This window comes from Pipistrellus kuhlii, unplaced genomic scaffold (assembly GCF_014108245.1).
Source record: "Pipistrellus kuhlii isolate mPipKuh1 unplaced genomic scaffold, mPipKuh1.p scaffold_m20_p_18, whole genome shotgun sequence".
Classification (NCBI taxonomy): domain Eukaryota; kingdom Metazoa; phylum Chordata; class Mammalia; order Chiroptera; family Vespertilionidae; genus Pipistrellus; species Pipistrellus kuhlii.
Genome location: NW_023425493.1, coordinates 503438 through 519591, shown reverse-complemented (window position 1 = coordinate 519591; position 16154 = coordinate 503438). Strand labels below are relative to the sequence as shown.

General features: G+C 57.6%; 1 protein-coding gene across 1 annotated transcript in view; it reads left to right on the top strand.

Annotated features, from left to right (window-relative positions):
• LMX1A (LIM homeobox transcription factor 1 alpha) overlaps positions 1-16154 on the top strand; it is a 105077-nt gene that overhangs the window by 65808 nt on the left and 23115 nt on the right. The window contains exon 3 of the mRNA XM_036443015.2: positions 4476-4708. Coding sequence (XP_036298908.1) covers positions 4476-4708 — 233 coding nt within the window. The remainder of the gene's footprint in view (positions 1-4475; positions 4709-16154) is intronic.

Sequence of the window (16154 nt, the reverse complement as noted above, 5' to 3'; positions counted from 1 at the left end):
GGATGTTTCTCTCTCTCCCTCAACCTCTCCCCTTTCCTCTCTTTCTAAAAACCAATTAAAAATGCAATAGCCCTGATGGAAGGGGGCTGGGCAGTGCTGGGGGAAAGGTGCCTCGCCTGCAGCGCTTGCTGTTGGAGGCTGACAGCAGTTCTCTGCGCATTCTGGCGGAGTGAGACCCAGACACACCCAGCTGCTCAGTTTGGAAGCTGTGTGATTTTGGTCTCCATCCTTCACTTAATTTTCCGTGGCGCGGAGGCTCGGCGGAGCCCCCTCTGATGTCTTCAGGATTCTGGGTTCAGGTTAATGAAGAGCTCAACCTTGCACACCTGCCCCGGGGTGTCATGGTGGGGTCCCCTTATATTCCTGCTCGGTCCTCCTGGGCCTCCAGGCACTTGCTGGGGGGTGGGAGGGTGGTGCTGGGTGTTGATGAGGCTGCCATGTGCTACAGTCTCCCTGTGCTCCCAGATAAGGGGATGATGCAGCTTCTAGTGTCTGCATCTAGCGGACAAGGGGCAGGTGAGCAGAGAGTGGAGGAAGGCACGGGCATTCATGGGTAAAAAAGTCAGAAGTATTGATACTGAGGAGAAAATCACTTGGTTGTTACCTGATAGAGCTAGAAGGCATTTCACGGAAGTATGCTAGAATGCTTAGCCGGGTAAAGCCAGACAAATGCCCAGCCCAAGGCCACTGCCGCGGGTGGGATCTGGTCCCCACGTCCACAGCCAGCACAACCGAAAAGCTGGCCTCCACATCCTTGTATCACTCATGACCTCGGTCTGACCTACCTGCCCAGTCCTCTCTCTCCATCTCCTTTACTAATCCTGATTCTCCACTCTCTTCACCATCACCGTATGGTTCCCGTGTTGTTGAAGGCTTACATGTGCCAAGCACTGTGCTAGGAGGTTTAATGCGTTTGGTCCTTACCGGGCTCTGTGAGGCGGGTTCTTTCCATGGTCCAGTCATTGGTGAGTGAACACTGCCATCCGCAGACCAAGGTCACAGAGCTGAGCGGTGGCGTGTGTGGGGGGTGGGGACCTGGATCTAAGGGGATTTGATGGCTCCATGTGGCCTCCGCTCTTGCTGTTCCCACAGCTCCATGTCTGTGGCTGAGCTTCCCAGGCTCCTCCTGGCCCAACCCGCTGGCCTGCATTTCTGCCGGCACCGCAGGAACAATGCCCCCACGCTCCCAGCGGGCGGGGTCCCAGCAGGAACGGTCGTGGTCCCTGAGCGGTTGGGGTAGCGTGGCCTCCTCACGGGGGTGCTGAGTTGGGGGGCTCCCAGGCACTGAGTGATCTTAACCTAAATCCACAGCAGAGGCCTCTCTCGGGGTCCCTTTGGGTACTTTGGGGCCCAGAGCGCGACGGGGTCAGGTTGGGCCTGACTCCTGCCCGTCCCCCCCGGGCCGCAGCCCCAGGACGCCCTGCAGAGCCAGGGGCCGGTCCAGAAACCCTCACACGAGCTGCGGCCACATCCCACCTGCTGATCTTTCTGCTTAGTTCTGCTGAGAAGACCGTGCTGGCCGGACAGGGCGCAGGAGAGAGGGGAGAAGAGCCTGTGAGCCGGCCCCCGAGGCCCAGACCCGAGAGACGGAGCTTACACAGGGGTTCTCGTCGAGCTCTTTCCCGGGGTGGCGCGGCCGTGGCTGTAGCAATGCCGCAGTTCCTGGCGCCACGCGCGTGTGCAGAAAAGATGAATTCCCGTTTCCGTCTTCCACGAGCTCCTTTCCTCTGCAGTGAATGGTTTGGGCTGAGCTATGTCGCTATGACAGGACCTGCAATGCAGAGTGGCTCTGCCTGGACGCACATGGGCAGCGAGGGCCACTGTCCACCTGGCCTTGCAGGCCGTCCACTGGCTCTTCCTGCCGCTCAGGGACAGCCCTCCCGTCCCACCCAAGCTCCCGTCTCCTGACCGCCTGAGACTTGTCCCCTCAGGTGCCAGCTTCATCCTGCTCTGGGAACCTCCTGTCTCCATGGCTACAGAGCAGGGCTCCAAAACTGCATGAGAAGCATGAAGCATGAAATGGAGCTAATTGAGGACTTTTTTGGCCTGAGGAGTTCCAGACATGCTTAGGAGAAACCGCTTAAAGATTTCTTTAAGTGGAATCTCTAGAAATCAATCATCAGTCAATCAATCAATGGATAAATTCTTTTTAGAAATGTGTTTCCCACAGTCCCACGGGCTTGCATCTTACCCCTGTCCCTCTCCCACTCTGGGTACTTCCTTCCTCCTTCATGTTCCCCCAAAAGATATATATAATACAACAAACAGCCACACCCACACACACCCACAGACTTATACATATATACATACGGTGGCGCGCGCGCGCGTGTGTGTGTGTGTGTGTGTGTGTGTGTGCGCGCGCGTGTGTTTGCACACAATTCCTTTGGCCTTTGCTGTGTTGTGTTTATGAAGATGCAGCTGTGAACGATACAGTTCTGGGAAGACTTTGTTTGGAGAACTGGGTGGTGAGGCGGGTCATGCCGAAACTGTCTGGGGCCTGAGATGAGGTGCTCGCGATTGGGTGCCTCTGGTTAACAGGTGTGGAGTGGGGGACGCCTGGAACAAACGCCGAGTCTGCCCAGGCTCCAAGTGTTATGTCACTCTGGCCCGTCGAAGGTCCGAGCGGAGTTCTCTGGGAAAAGGACGGACCAGGAGCCAGCCTTCCTGCTCCACCTCCTGTGCTCTGGCCCCAAACGGCCCCTTCCTCCTCTCTGCGTCCTCCAGGGCACCGGGACAGGCAGGAGGCTGCGGGGTGGCGTCAAGCTGGCCCCTCTGGGACGAAAGAGATTGTCTGAGGGGCTCACTCCTGCTGCCCTCTGTCCCTCTTGTCTGAGTACTCCCTCCCCCACGCCTCCGACTCACGCCACGGCGGCCTGCCTGGTGCCTGCCCACAGCCACATGGCGCTCCCCTGCGGTGAGGGGGGACAGCACGTTCCCAGGAGAATCTGTGATGGGGGCCAGGGCTGCCCGATGCCCAGCAGAACTGGCCGTGGTGAGACCTGCCTGTGCTGCCCCAGCGAGGCCACAGTAGCGTTCCGAGGGGGCAGGCCCTGGGAAACTGGGAGAGACAGCTGGGTTTTAATTGGGATCTAGACTTCTGACCTGGACTTGCTCTGAACCTTCAAGAAAAGTGGAAGGTCATGTCAGCAGCTGCGTTCTCCGTGGCGCCGGCAGCTGTGCACACATATGGCACACGTGACGGGCTGTGTGACCGGCTGTGTGTGCTTTGCTCCCTGAGTGCCCAGGGGGAGTGAGGGCGACAAGAGGTGAGGTGAGGGGGCCTGGTGGAGGAGAGACAGCACTGCACCTCGGTCCCCGTCTCTGATCCCCACTGACCAGCCTGAGGTTTGAGCCCAGACAATGCCCGCCTCTTCCCCAGCTGCTGGGGAGCCCACCGGACCCTCTCTCGGTGGTGGCGAATGTTGTAGTGGGGGCTACCCTGAGGAGGAGGAAGAGGAGGCACTGACTCAGGGGGGAGGACTAACAAGCACAGGTGTTGGCACCTGCAGCTGCAGGCGCCTGGGCCTCCCTCCTGAGTGTCAGCCCGGGGAGGGGGGGTGCAGAGGGGCCTTGGGACAACGGGCCCAGGAGGGGTTCCCGCAAGGGACTGACTGGCGCTCAGGTTGGCCCACAGGGGTGAAGAGGTGGCTCTTCGGATGCACAGCACCCAGCACAGGGTGTGTGTGTGTGTGTGTGTGTGTGTGTGTGTGTGAAGACGACTTGTCAGGGGATCTGTACGCCTGGAGGCCCAGACCCGACAGCACCCACACAGGCAGCGGAGGAGGGGGGGCTGCTGGCCCCTGGGCCTGTGTTTGGGGCCACACCAGCCTCACCCCCTTCTTTAAGTTTCCAGGAAGAAAGAGGCGACCGGGTGAACCAGGTGTGAGCAGGGGGACTGTGAGGCGGCCCAGGCCTGTGCTTCTGACCGGCCGTGTGGGACGTGCCTGCGGGCTGGCCTGTCCTTCTCGGGGCCCTGGGAGGTGGCCGTTCCTCCTCCAGGGGCTGCCTCCTCTCCGGGAGGGGCGGGCGTGGAGTGGTGTGCTCGCCTCGGGCAGTTCCACCGCCTTGCTGTGTCCTCTCCCGTCAGCTGGTGCCTTTCCACGCCCTTGACCCTCTGGCGTCACAGAGAGGCTTTCTTTCCCAGTTGCTTCGAAAAGAAAACAGCTCTTTGTTTTGGAAATAGAGACATGGATGCCACCAGGGGTGAACCAGAGGTATTTTTAGGGCACATTATCTCTTGCTTATGCCACAGGCTCTGACACAGGATCAGGTTGTCCCGAGGGCATTTGGAAAAGAGCGCCTCTCCCAGGCCACCCTGCAGCATGCGAGGACGGGAGTGGCCTTGGTGGGAGCCCCAGTGTGTCCTCTGGGGCCACGCCTCCTCGGCCCGTTCTCGGGCTCCTTTTGCTGCTGGTGTGTGGGAGATGGGGCCGCGGACCTTGGTCACAGACTTCTCGCCTCTGTCCCCCTCCCAGGCTGTTTGCTGTCAAATGCGGGGGCTGCTTCGAGGCCATCGCCCCCAACGAGTTTGTGATGCGGGCCCAGAAGAGCGTGTACCACCTGGGCTGCTTCTGCTGCTGCGTGTGCGAGCGGCAGCTCCAGAAGGGGGACGAGTTCGTGCTGAAGGAGGGTCAGCTGCTCTGCAAAGGCGACTACGAGAAGGAGCGGGAGCTGCTCAGCCTGGTGAGCCCAGCCGTGTCCGACTCGGGTGAGTGCTCACGAGGGCCCCAAAGGGCAGGATGGGAGGGGTGACTGTCCTCCAGGCGGCCTGGCCCACGGAAGGCAGCTCTGTGCTTCTGGGAGCTTCCTCTGTAGCTGGCAGCAATCTCTCACAGTCAGGACGGCCACGGTGTGCCAGGTAACAAATGACCCGGCCCACGGCGGCCCCGGAGACTCTCATGCGCATGCTCACAGGCTGAGGCTGGCGGAGGGACTCCTCTCGCTGGCAATGCCCGCAGCCTGCACTCAGCTGGCTCAGCTCAGGCCGCAGCCCCGGCTCACGTCCCCTGTGTGCACCCTCCGGGGTCCAGGACAGGCTCTTTCCCTGGCAGCGGCACGTGCATGGAAGGCATGCCCAGCCCTACCAGCTCCTTTCATGTCTGCCAAGGCAACTTGAAAGCTCGGACTCCAAATCCCGAAGACAGAGCCCCCGGGCACCAGAGGCTCTGCCTGGTGTGTGGGCACAGGATGCTCTTCCAGGGAGGGATGAGCGGGGCCGTGGTCCGTCGGCTTCATCGCCAACTCTGCTGGGCCTTGTCTGCTCATCTAATCTGAGCTCTGTGGCCCCGCCCGGCCGAAGGAGGCCCGCCCACTGACTTTATATACATCTTGCAGTAAGCCCACCTCACTGATGGCGGGCGGCTCTGGAGCAGTGCTGAGCTTTCTTCCTTTGCCCTTCCAGGAGCCCAGGCAGAGAGGTCACAGGTGGAGCAGTGTGAGCAGGAGGAGAGGTGTGAGCAGGAGGAGAGGTGTGAGCAGGAGGAGAGGGCGTGAGCAGGAGGAGAGGTGTGAGCAGGAGGAGAGGTGTGAGCAGGAGGAGAGGGTGTGAGCAGGAGGAGAGGGCGTGAGCAGGAGGAGAGGATATAAGCAGGAGAGGGTGTGAGCAAGAGGAGAGGTGTGAGCAGGAGGAGAGGTGTGAGCAGGAGGAGAGGTGTGAGCAGGAGGAGAGGGTGTGAGAGGGTGTGAGCAAGAGGAGAGGTGTGAGCAGGAGGAGAGGTGTGAGCAGGAGGAGAGGGTGTGAGCAGGAGGAGAGGGTGTGAGAGGGTGTGAGCAAGAGGAGAGGTGTGAGCAGGAGGAGAGGTGTGAGCAGGAGGAGAGGGTGTGAGAGGGTGTGAGCAAGAGGAGAGGTGTGAGCAGGAGGAGAGGTGTGAGCAGGAGGAGAGGGTGTGAGCAGGAGGAGAGGGTGTGAGAGGGTGTGAGCAGGAGGGGAGGTATGAGCAGGAGGGGAGGTGTGAGCAGGAGGAGAGGTGTGAGCAGGAGGAGAGGGTGTGAGAGGGTGTGAGCAGGAGGGGAGGTGTGAGCAGGAGGAGAGGTGTTAGCAGGACTAGAGGTGTGAGCAGGAGGGTGGGAGCAGGAGGAGAGGGTGTGAGCAGGAGGAGAGGTGTGAGCAGGAGGAGAGGGTGTGAGCAGGAGGACGGGTGTGAGTAGGAGTGTGTGAGCAGGAGGAGAGGGTGTGAGCAGGAGGAGAGGGTGTGAGCAGGAGGGGAGGTGTGAGCAGGAGGAGAGGTGTTAGCAGGACTAGAGGTGTGAGCAGGAGGGTGGGAGCAGGAGGAGAGGGTGTGAGCTGGAGGAGAGGGTGTGAGCAGGAGGAGAGGTGTGAGCAGGAGGAGAGGGTGTGAGCAGGAGGAGAGGTGTGAGCAGGAGGAGAGGTGTGAGCAGGAGGAGAGGGTGTGAGTAGGAGGAGAGGTGTGAGCAGGAGGAGAGGTGTGAGCAGGAGGAGAGGGCATGAGCAGGAGGAGAGGGCGTGAGCAGGAGGAGAGGGTGTGAGAGGGTGTGAGCAGGAGGGGAGGTGTGAGCAGGAGGAGAGGTGTGAGCAGGAGGAGAGGTGTGAGCAGGAGGAGAGGGCATGAGCAGGAGGAGAGGGCGTGAGCAGGAGGAGAGGGTGTGAGAGGGTGTGAGCAGGAGGGGAGGTGTGAGCAGGAGGAGAGGGTGTGAGCAGGAGGAGAGGTGTGAGCAGGAGGAGAGGTGTGAGCAGGAGGAGAGGGTGTGAGAGGGTGTGAGCAGGAGGACGGGTGTGAGTAGGAGTGTGTGAGCAGGAGGAGAGGGTGTGAGCAGGAGGAGAGGATGTGAGCAGGAGGGAAGGTGTGAGCAGGAGGAGAGGGTGTGAGCAGGAGGAGAGGTGTGAGCAGGAGGAGAGGGCATGAGCAGGAGGAGAGGGTGTGAGAGGGTGTGAGCAGGAGGGGAGGTGTGAGCAGGAGGAGAGGTGTGAGCAGGAGGAGAGGGCATGAGCAGGAGGAGAGGGCGTGAGCAGGAGGAGAGGGTGTGAGAGGGTGTGAGCAGGAGGGGAGGTGTGAGCATTAGGAGAGGTGTGAGCAGGAGGAGAGGGCATGAGCAGGAGGAGAGGGTGTGAGCAGGAGGAGAGGTGTGAGCAGGAGGGGAGGTGTGAGCAGGAGGAGAGGGTGTGAGCAGGAGGACGGGTGTGAGTAGGAGTGTGTGAGCAGGAGGAGAGGGTGTGAGCAGGAGGAGAGGATGTGAGCAGGAGGGGAGGTGTGAGCAGGAGGAGAGGGTGTGAGCAGGAGGAGAGGTGTGAGCAGGAGGAGAGGGTGTGAGCAGGAGGAGAGGATGTGAGCAGGAGGGGAGGTGTGAGCAGGAGGAGAGGGTGTGAGCAGGAGGAGAGGTGTGAGCAGGAGGAGAGGGCGTGAGCAGGAGGAGAGGTGTGAGCAGGAGGAGAGTATGTGAGCAGGAGGGGAGGTGTGAGCAGAGGAGAGGGCATGAGCAGGAGGAGAGGGTGTGAGCAGGAGGAGAGGATGTGAGCAGGAGGGGAGGTGTGAGCAGGAGGAGAGGGCATGAGCAGGAGGAGAGGTGTGAGCAGGAGGAGAGGGTGTGAGCAGGAGGAGAGGTGTGAGCAGGAGGAGAGGGCATGAGCAGGAGGAGAGGGCGTGAGCAGGAGGAGAGGGTGTGAGAGGGTGTGAGCAGGAGGGGAGGTGTGAGCAGGAGGAGAGGTGTGAGCAGGAGGAGAGGGCATGAGCAGGAGGAGAGGGTGTGAGCAGGAGGAGAGGTGTGAGCAGGAGGGGAGGTGTGAGCAGGAGGAGAGGGTGTGAGCAGGAAGACGGGTGTGAGTAGGAGTGTGTGAGCAGGAGGAGAGGGTGTGAGCAGGAGGAGAGGATGTGAGCAGGAGGGGAGGTGTGAGCAGGAGGAGAGGTATTAGCAGGACTAGAGGTGTGAGCAGGAGGGTGGGAGCAGGAGGAGAGGGTGTGAGCTGGAGGAGAGGGTGTGAGCAGGAGGAGAGGTGTGAGCAGGAGAAGGGTGTGAGCAGGAGGAAAGATGAGAGCAGAGGAGAGGGCTTGAGCAGGAGGAGGGGTGTGACCAGCAAGTTCCTAATGAGCCAATGAAATCTCCCAGGAGATGTGCACCTGATCCTAAGTGGTTACATTTTGGGGATCTGTCCCAGTCCACACACAATTTCTCCTCTCACTCCTGTCCTGAGCGCCTTTCCAATGATAGGTGCTCAACAAATACTGTGGAGGGAATGTCTGACCTGTCATCGTTAACATTAAAATATATATTTTTATTGATTTCAGAGAGGAAGGGAGAGGGATAGAAACATCAGTGATGAGAATCCTGGATTGGCTGCCTCCTGCACACTCTCTACTGGGGACCGAGCCTGCAACCTGGCATGTGCTCTGACAGGGAATCAAACCATGTTCTTCAGGTTCATAGGTCAAGGCTCAACCACTGAGCCACATCGGCCGGGCCATCTTTAACATTTTTATCGGTAATTTGGGTGAAGAGGTAGAAAGTGGGTTTATTCGATTCAAAGGTGACACAAACCTGGCAGGGAATGCTGGGTGGCAGCGGGCAGCTCAGTGTTCACAAAGACTCTCCAGCCAACAAACGTTGACAGGATGGAATCTGACCACCGGCTTCTAGAATTCAGGGGTAGTTCCACGGAAGGGCTGCTTGGGGGAATTCGCTGGGGCTTTGTCAGACCACACGTCCACAGGCAGCAGCGGGAATGTGGCAACGGTAGGGCTGTCACCGTTAGCAGTGGGAGTGGAGCTCCTGAGGCCACAGGGAGGATGGGCTTCATGGAAAGCTTTAGTGATGAGGTAAATCAGGGGGATCCCCTCCAAGGTCCTATTTCTGTCCTTCCTGCCATGGAGAAAGTCCAATCCTGCCCTCCGCAGGGCCAGAGTGAAGGTCCCTGCCCAGGGCCATGCTAAGGTACAGCACCTGGCTATCCTGGCTTTGTTCCCTGTCCATTGCATATGGAGGCCACACGGCCATACTCCCCGCAGCTGCTTAAGGCCACATGGCTATGGAGAGAGAACAGGCGAGCACAGCGGTGAGTGTGGGTCACAGAGCAAGAGAGGGAGCTCTTTGTCTGGGGACTTTGACTTTCCAAGGTTTCTCATGTTTGCAGTGGCTCCACCCTCGCCTTCTCTACGTCACCCCAGCTTCACGGGGCATGCGCCCATCTCCCCATTTGTTCCATGCCTTCCCTCAGGGATCTGCAGGGAAAGGAGCTGGGGTTCCCTGGGGAGCAGGAAGCTGCCCAGATGACCGTGTGTATGATGGCTGACCCTCCCCTTTGATCTCTTCCTTTATTAATTTAATAAACCAGCTATTTATGATGATAAGATTCTCTCCTAACCCTCTCTAGAGAACATGGGCCTTTGTAATCTTACAAAGGTATGTGGGTGACGGTCTCATCTGATGGCAGCTCCATTGTTTTTTACGTTGCTCAGAGCACGTTCAGGATATTTGGCCTAATTTTAGATGATTCCTTTTATGGGGTCACTGACAAGCAGGGAGAGCCTTGAGCGAGGGATTAGCTTGTTAAATTAGCTAAGGAAATACAGTGTGCTCACTGGTGTAAAAGTAAGGTGGATGGGCTCTGAGTGTCACACCGAGGGCACAGACCTAGCACAGGGCACGGTGCAGACCTCAGTTCCAGGCGGGTCAGAACGGTGTCCAGCAAGGGCAGACCAGCTGCCTTGTGGGACGAGAACCTGCTGCCACTAACACTTCAGTGACAGGCATGGAAGGCGGGTCCGTGACCTCCAGGCCGCTTCCTCTTGGGTTCTGGAGCCTGTGGTTTTAAGGCGCTGACTGTCCCCATGAACAGAGCACGTGACACGTGCAGCTCCATGGACACCACACTCAGGAGACAATCAGCAACCGGGTCTCCTCACTGTGGTGGCCAGAGGCTCCCCTTGTCCTGGTCCCCGCTGTGCCAGGGGCCTTGCCAGTGCCACCCAAACAAATGACTGTGGCCGGAAGGAGATTATTTTCTCTGGGCTTGTGGGCCCCTCGGACCCCAGGGCCTCTAGGACACACCTACCAACTCATGCCCCAGCCTTCCCCGGCAGCCAGCACGGCTTTGTGATTGGTGGGCACATTAGAGGTTGTCCAGGCCAAACACCCGCCAGTGCTCATCCAGCCTATACCTGGTCAGCACTGGTGAGCTCCTGACCCCACATTCTTTTATGTACGTTTTATTGATTTCAAAAAAGGGAGAGGGAGAGAGAGAAAAATGTTTCTCTTTCATCCATGAGAAAGAATCACGGATCGTTGCCTCCTACACGCCCCCCACTAGGGATCAAGCTCACATCCTGGGCGTGTGCCCTGACCGGGAATCAAACTGCCACCTCCTGGCTCATAGGTCACCCACGGAGCCCCGCCGGCGGGCGTGGCCTCACATTCTAAGTGTGGATTGTCTGCTTATCTCATCGGCCCCATTGTCTGTCTGTGTGTTATCTCAGCCTTGGCCATGGCTCAGGGCCTCACTAAAGCAGTCAGCGTCCTGACATGGCCATCTTTCAGCCCGGACAGATCCACGTGCTCCCTGTGTCTTCTCTCTGCCTCCGGCTCCCCATCCTCCCAGCTGCCCCTCCAGAGGCTGTGTGCTCGGCCTGTAAACATGCTGCAATCCCTTTAGAATGTGCCTCCCAGAGGGGCTAACACCTTCCATATGCGGCCTGGACTGCCCATGCGGTTATCACTACGTGTCATGTGATGCCCCGGGACTTCTGTAGCTTTTTTGGCTCTTCAGTCCGGGTGGGAGCTTGGGGGCAACCATGGCTGCTGCCTGGTCTATGTCGCATTTCTTGATCATCTATCCCTCTCACTGCACATGTTTATACCCTTCAGAGGTTATCTGAGAATGTCTCATACAGCCATTTTCAAAAACTATTTCAAAATGGAATTTTAGATTTACAGAGCAATTTCAAAGCACCCTCCATCGGCTGCTCCTGAGGTTGACATTTAAGTGTACATTTTGATACCTGGGTAGCGTCAACCACAAAATCAACATCCGCTCAGCACTGCTGACTCAGTGATAGTCTATTCGTTTCTGAGGACTTTCCGCTAACGCTGCATCCATCCCAGGGTCCCACCTAGGGTTCCACGTTGCATTTTGTTTTATGTGACATTTATGTTACATTGCCTTTTCCCCTTCATTTTTGCAATTATTAGGAACTCGTAGTCGGAATTTCCCTGTTGGTCTCTCCCTCGGACAATATTTTTTATGTAGTGTTCCCAGCATGGGATTGAACTGTTTTTTGCTTGTTTGGGGGGTTTGCCACTTGGAGATTTTCTGACCTAAAGAAGAGAATGCATGTTACATTACACCCCGGATTTATTCTTGTGTTACTTTCCCTAAGGCTCAAACCATGACACCTCCTGGTTTGCTGCCTCTTCCTGGGTCAGACCCACTCCAAGAGCCGCTGCCGGCGCCCCTTCTTTGTCCTCGAGAGTCTCCTGTCAGCAGGAGGCCGGCTCTTTCCAAGGCCCTGCTTTTGTGAAGGGCTTCCCCTGCTGAGGCGAGGGCCTTCTGTGCAGGTGGCCCTGGTCCCCCGGAGGCCGCTCCGTCCGCATGGTCTGTGCTCACCTGTCCCCGCACAGGGCCTGGCGCGCAGCCGGCGCTCGGTAACCTGGGCTGCTGTCCTGCTGACATTGGCCTCTGAGTCCTCAGGGCAGAAGCACCTCCGTGCAGGGTGGCTCTTCTTTCTGGAGCTGCATGAAGGTCCCCACACAGTGGAGTTTGTCGACGCTCTGCCTACTGGGCTTTCCTTGGGGTGTGAGGTCACGCTTTGGAGGGTCCCAGCAGCCCCCTGGTGCTGTCCCTGTGACATACCCCTCTCTCCTCCCCCCGGGCAGCGCCCTCCGAGGTATTTAGAAATCGGCTTTCGCCGCCTTATACAGTCTTGGGACTGATTATTTTATTCATTGTAGAAGTATTTCAACCTATCTTGGAACTCTTCTTGTTCTCCAATAAATTAGATTGGAGAGGCAGCTGTGACCTCACGCATTCTGAAAAATGCCTAGCTATCCCATGGGATTATCTTGTCAGTTCATCAACATTAATTTTAAATACAAGACAGGAGAGGAGAAGACAGGGAGGTCCGGGGACCTCGTTCTCGGGTGGCGGTGCCAGGGCTCGGGGTCTGAAGCCAGGCGGGTCTGGGTTTGGGTCTTGCCTTGTACTCACCGGCTGCCCTGGGGAACGCCGAGTCCTTTCTCCAGGCCCGTGTTTCCTCCTCAGTGAGGGAGACATACTTCCGTGCGGCTTGCAGCAAGAGCACCGAGAAGCCAGGCACAGGGCCTGAAACGTGGTTCATACCCAGTAAATGGCAGGTGTCATTTTTGTTAATTCTCACCTGAGGACATGCTTTTATTGACTCAAAGAGAGAGGAAGGGAGGGAGTCAGGGATCGAACCCACAACCTAGGTATGTGCCCTGATTGAGAATTGAACCCACAACCTTTGACACATAGGACTATGCTCCAACCAACTGAGCCACCCGGCCAGGGCTAATGCAAAGCAGTTTTTTAAGACTCTTCTCTCCAACACCATTTCCTGGAAAATGTTAGCTGCATCTCAGTAACAGCTATTTCTAAATAATGACTTAATGTACACATTCCTATTGTGTGCATGAAATAAGGTTTTAATACTTAGATTTACTCACAGCTTGTCCCTCATGCTAGTAGTTTTTGTTCTATTTATTTTTTAACGCTGCTCTTAGCCGCCTCCTTATTTTCATAACCCACTGACAGATTGAGGCCGGAAGTGTGAACACTACTGTTTCAAAGGGTAGTTTCCTACAAACCTAGCCCCAGGCTCTGGAATAGGTGGAAATTCCTCAAATTTCAAGCAATAAATGTTTCAGTCTTAATATATATATATATATTTGATTTTTTACAGAGAGGAAGGGAGAAGGGATAGAGAGTTAGAAACATCGATGAGAGAGAAACATTGATCAGCCTCTGCATATACTGGGGATGTGCCTGCAACCAAGGTACATGCACTTGACTGGAATCGTACCTGGGACCCTTCAGTCCACAGGCCGACGCTCTATCCACTGAGCCAAACCGGTCAGGGCTGTTTTAGTATTCTCCATGTATGCTGTATTGGGTGTCCAGACAAAGACCAAAGACCTGGGCTATACCGCTGGCCACAGGGCCTTGGCACAGCCCGCACACAGTAAACACGCAATGGCTGCTGTCTCTGCAGCGTTGCTGGTACGGGTATGGAGACCCGAGGAGCAGGCGTGCCTATCCTGTGCTAGCACAGAGGTCTGGGTGGGCTTGCTGAGTGGTTCGAAGGCCTCCTTGGGGAGCAAGCAGGAGGGGGGCAGTACTTTCGCCTCCTGTTTGCATCGCTGCCGTGGAACTGACAGAGCTGTGTGGCCTCCGCTGGAGGCTGGGCACCTCTCTTCTGCTCCGAGTCTGTGGCTTCTGGTGGATTTATTGTCTTCCTCCGAGAGGTGGGGAGACGGGGTGCAGGGCCCTCGAGTCAGGGCTAAGCCCGGATAAGAACTTAATTCTACCAATTATGGAGTCAGGACACTTGACACTCGCCCTAGCTGTCACTGGGTGTCCGGGGGGTTTGTCTTTGGTGCTTGACATGTCATAGTCAGGGTACAGCTTCAGACAGGTGCCATCTCTTCTCTAGCGACGATGATTTAATTCCGATGTGGGCTTAAAATTAGTGACTTTGATAAAAACCATAATTGAAATGCACATGATCGCTTCAGAGGTCTTTCAGCCGTTACATGTGTGCTTCGTGCGTCCATGCCTCTCACACACAGTCCCTGTAAGAGAAAAGCTGGATATGTGCCACAGGCCTTTGGGGTGGCTGCATGGTGAAGACAGTGTTCAGCAATGATTGGTCAACAGTGGTTTTGAAGGGGTCAGCTCCTGAGCCCGTCCTGTGCACAAGCATGGCCTGGAGCGAGCTGTTGGCCAGAGTTGCTACCTTACTGGTCAGGTGTAGCTGACCGGGAGGCAGGGTTAGGCTGATCCCGGTCTCCAGGTCAGAGGATGAGCACGGACAGATGTGCTCAGGGTCCTGCAGTGAGTCATGGAAAGCGCTGGAGTGAGAACCCAGGCAGTCTGGCTGCAGAGCCGGCTTCTCTCGCCCTGGGCTGATGCCTGTGGCTGGGATGTCCGTGTCCATTAACACAGACCTCACACCTGGTGCTGGATCGGCTGGCAGCCTGCCCACAGGTGGTGGCGCTGCTCCAGGCGCCCAGTAGGACGTCCTACCTGGGACACACAAATGAAGAACCTTTTCACACATCATTAGAGCAATGGAGACAAGGTGATTGGAGCTGAGCTTACACCCTCTCACAAGTCAGTCACGCGTTCGCCTTCTCTGACGTCCAGCTCCTCCTCTCCGAGGTAATTAATCACTGTCACTACGCTTCGCGTGGGCACCGGCTGCCAGGAAGCAGGAGGCTGCGTAGCATCCAAGGATGGTGGAGGTGGTACAGGGCAGACGCTCTTTCCAAGTGCGTGCAACTGTACTGGCATTGTTTTTTGTTTGTTTTGCTTTTGCAATCACTCAGCAAATGTGTGTTCTGCTCCTGTGGCTTATGTGATGGCAGCAGGAAGGACATGGACCTCTCTGTCCAGATGGGCAGCATCAGCCATGCCAACGGCAGCCCCGTTAGCTAAACGAACAGACACAACAGTGGGAAGTCAGTGCGATCGGAGCTCCCCCTGCGGCTCCTGCGGGCGGCCTGGGGAGTCCCGCCACCCGCCCAGCCCCGCTCAGGAGAAGCACGCTCCGGTGTGTGTTTCCAGGGGCAGGACTTGGCATGTGACTAATGAGTGTCCGAGCACCGTCCCTGCCATGCCCAGCGGATTCCTGACCTCAGCCTTCACCCCTGAGCTCAGGGACCAGAGGCTCCCTTTGCTCTCGTGTCGTAAAGGAGCGGAGGGGTTAGGGCAGACGCTGGTGGTGGTGCTCAGTCAGCCACACCCGTCAATGTTTATTTCCAAACGAGAGGTTCCACGCGGATCTGAGGTGCTTCAAAGCAGACAGGTCACTGAGCAGCAGGAGGAGTACCCGCCATGCTGCCCTGGCCCCTGGAGTGGTGACCTAAGGAAATGAATCCGGTTTCCTGGATTGGGGTAGACGGGCCTGGGGCTTCCTCTGAGTCTTCGCTATGTTGTGCGTGGAGGTGTATGGGGAACCGTGTCCTTTGAGAGCCATTGATTTCTTGGTGGTTCCAGTCTGGGTGTCTGTGCTGGAGCCAGAGGCATGCTCGTGTTCTCCTAGCGATTCTGCGAGGCACGTGGGCGCTCGGTGGGAGCGGGGTGTGTGTGTGTGTGTGTGTGTGTGTGTGTGTGTGTCAAGCCGGCACTGGAGGTGAGTGTGCAGGCTCTCCTTCTTAGGAATCCGGAAGCACGAGGAGCAGTGGGCCCCACTCAGTCGCCGTCCCCTCCGTGGAGTCTGCAGGGCACAGGAGAGTGTATGAGGCTTGATTGACAAGCAAGTGTTGTTGAGCACTGACCATGTCGTAGGCCTGTTATGGGTGCTGGGGTGAGGACGCTGCATGTTGTAGGGTGAGGGCCTGCCTGTTGTGGGGTGAGGACGCTGCCTGGTGTGGGGTGAGGACCTGCCTGGTGTGGGTTGAGGGCCTGCCTGTTGTGGGGTGAGGACCTGCCTGTTGTGGGGTGAGGGCACTGCCTGGTGTGGGGTGAGGGAGCTGCCTGTTGTAGGGTGAGGGCCTGCCTGTTGTGGGGTGAGGATGCCGCCTGTTGTAGAGTGAGGGCACCGCCTGGTGTGGGGTGAGGACGCCGCCTGTTGTGGGGTGAGGACCTGCCTGTTGTGGGGTGAGGACGCCGCCTGTTGTGGGGTGAAGACCTGCCTGTTGTGGGGTGAGGACGCTGCCTGGTGTGGGGTGAGGACCTGCCTGGTGTGGGTTGAGGGCCTGCCTGTTGTGGGGTGAGGACCTGCCTGTTGTGGGGTGAGGACCTGCCTGTTATGGGGTGAGGACCTGCCTGTTGACCTGCCTGTTGTGGGGTGAGGGTGCCGCCTGGTGTGGGGTGAGGATGCCGCCTGGTGTGGGGTAGGGTGCAGCCTGTTGTGGGGTGAGGATGCCGCCTGGTGTGGGGTGAGGACCTGCCTGCTGTGGGTGCTGGGGCAAGAACACTGCTCTCCTGCAGGCTATTGGAGAGAGGCAGTCCGTAACCAGGTAAATCTGTA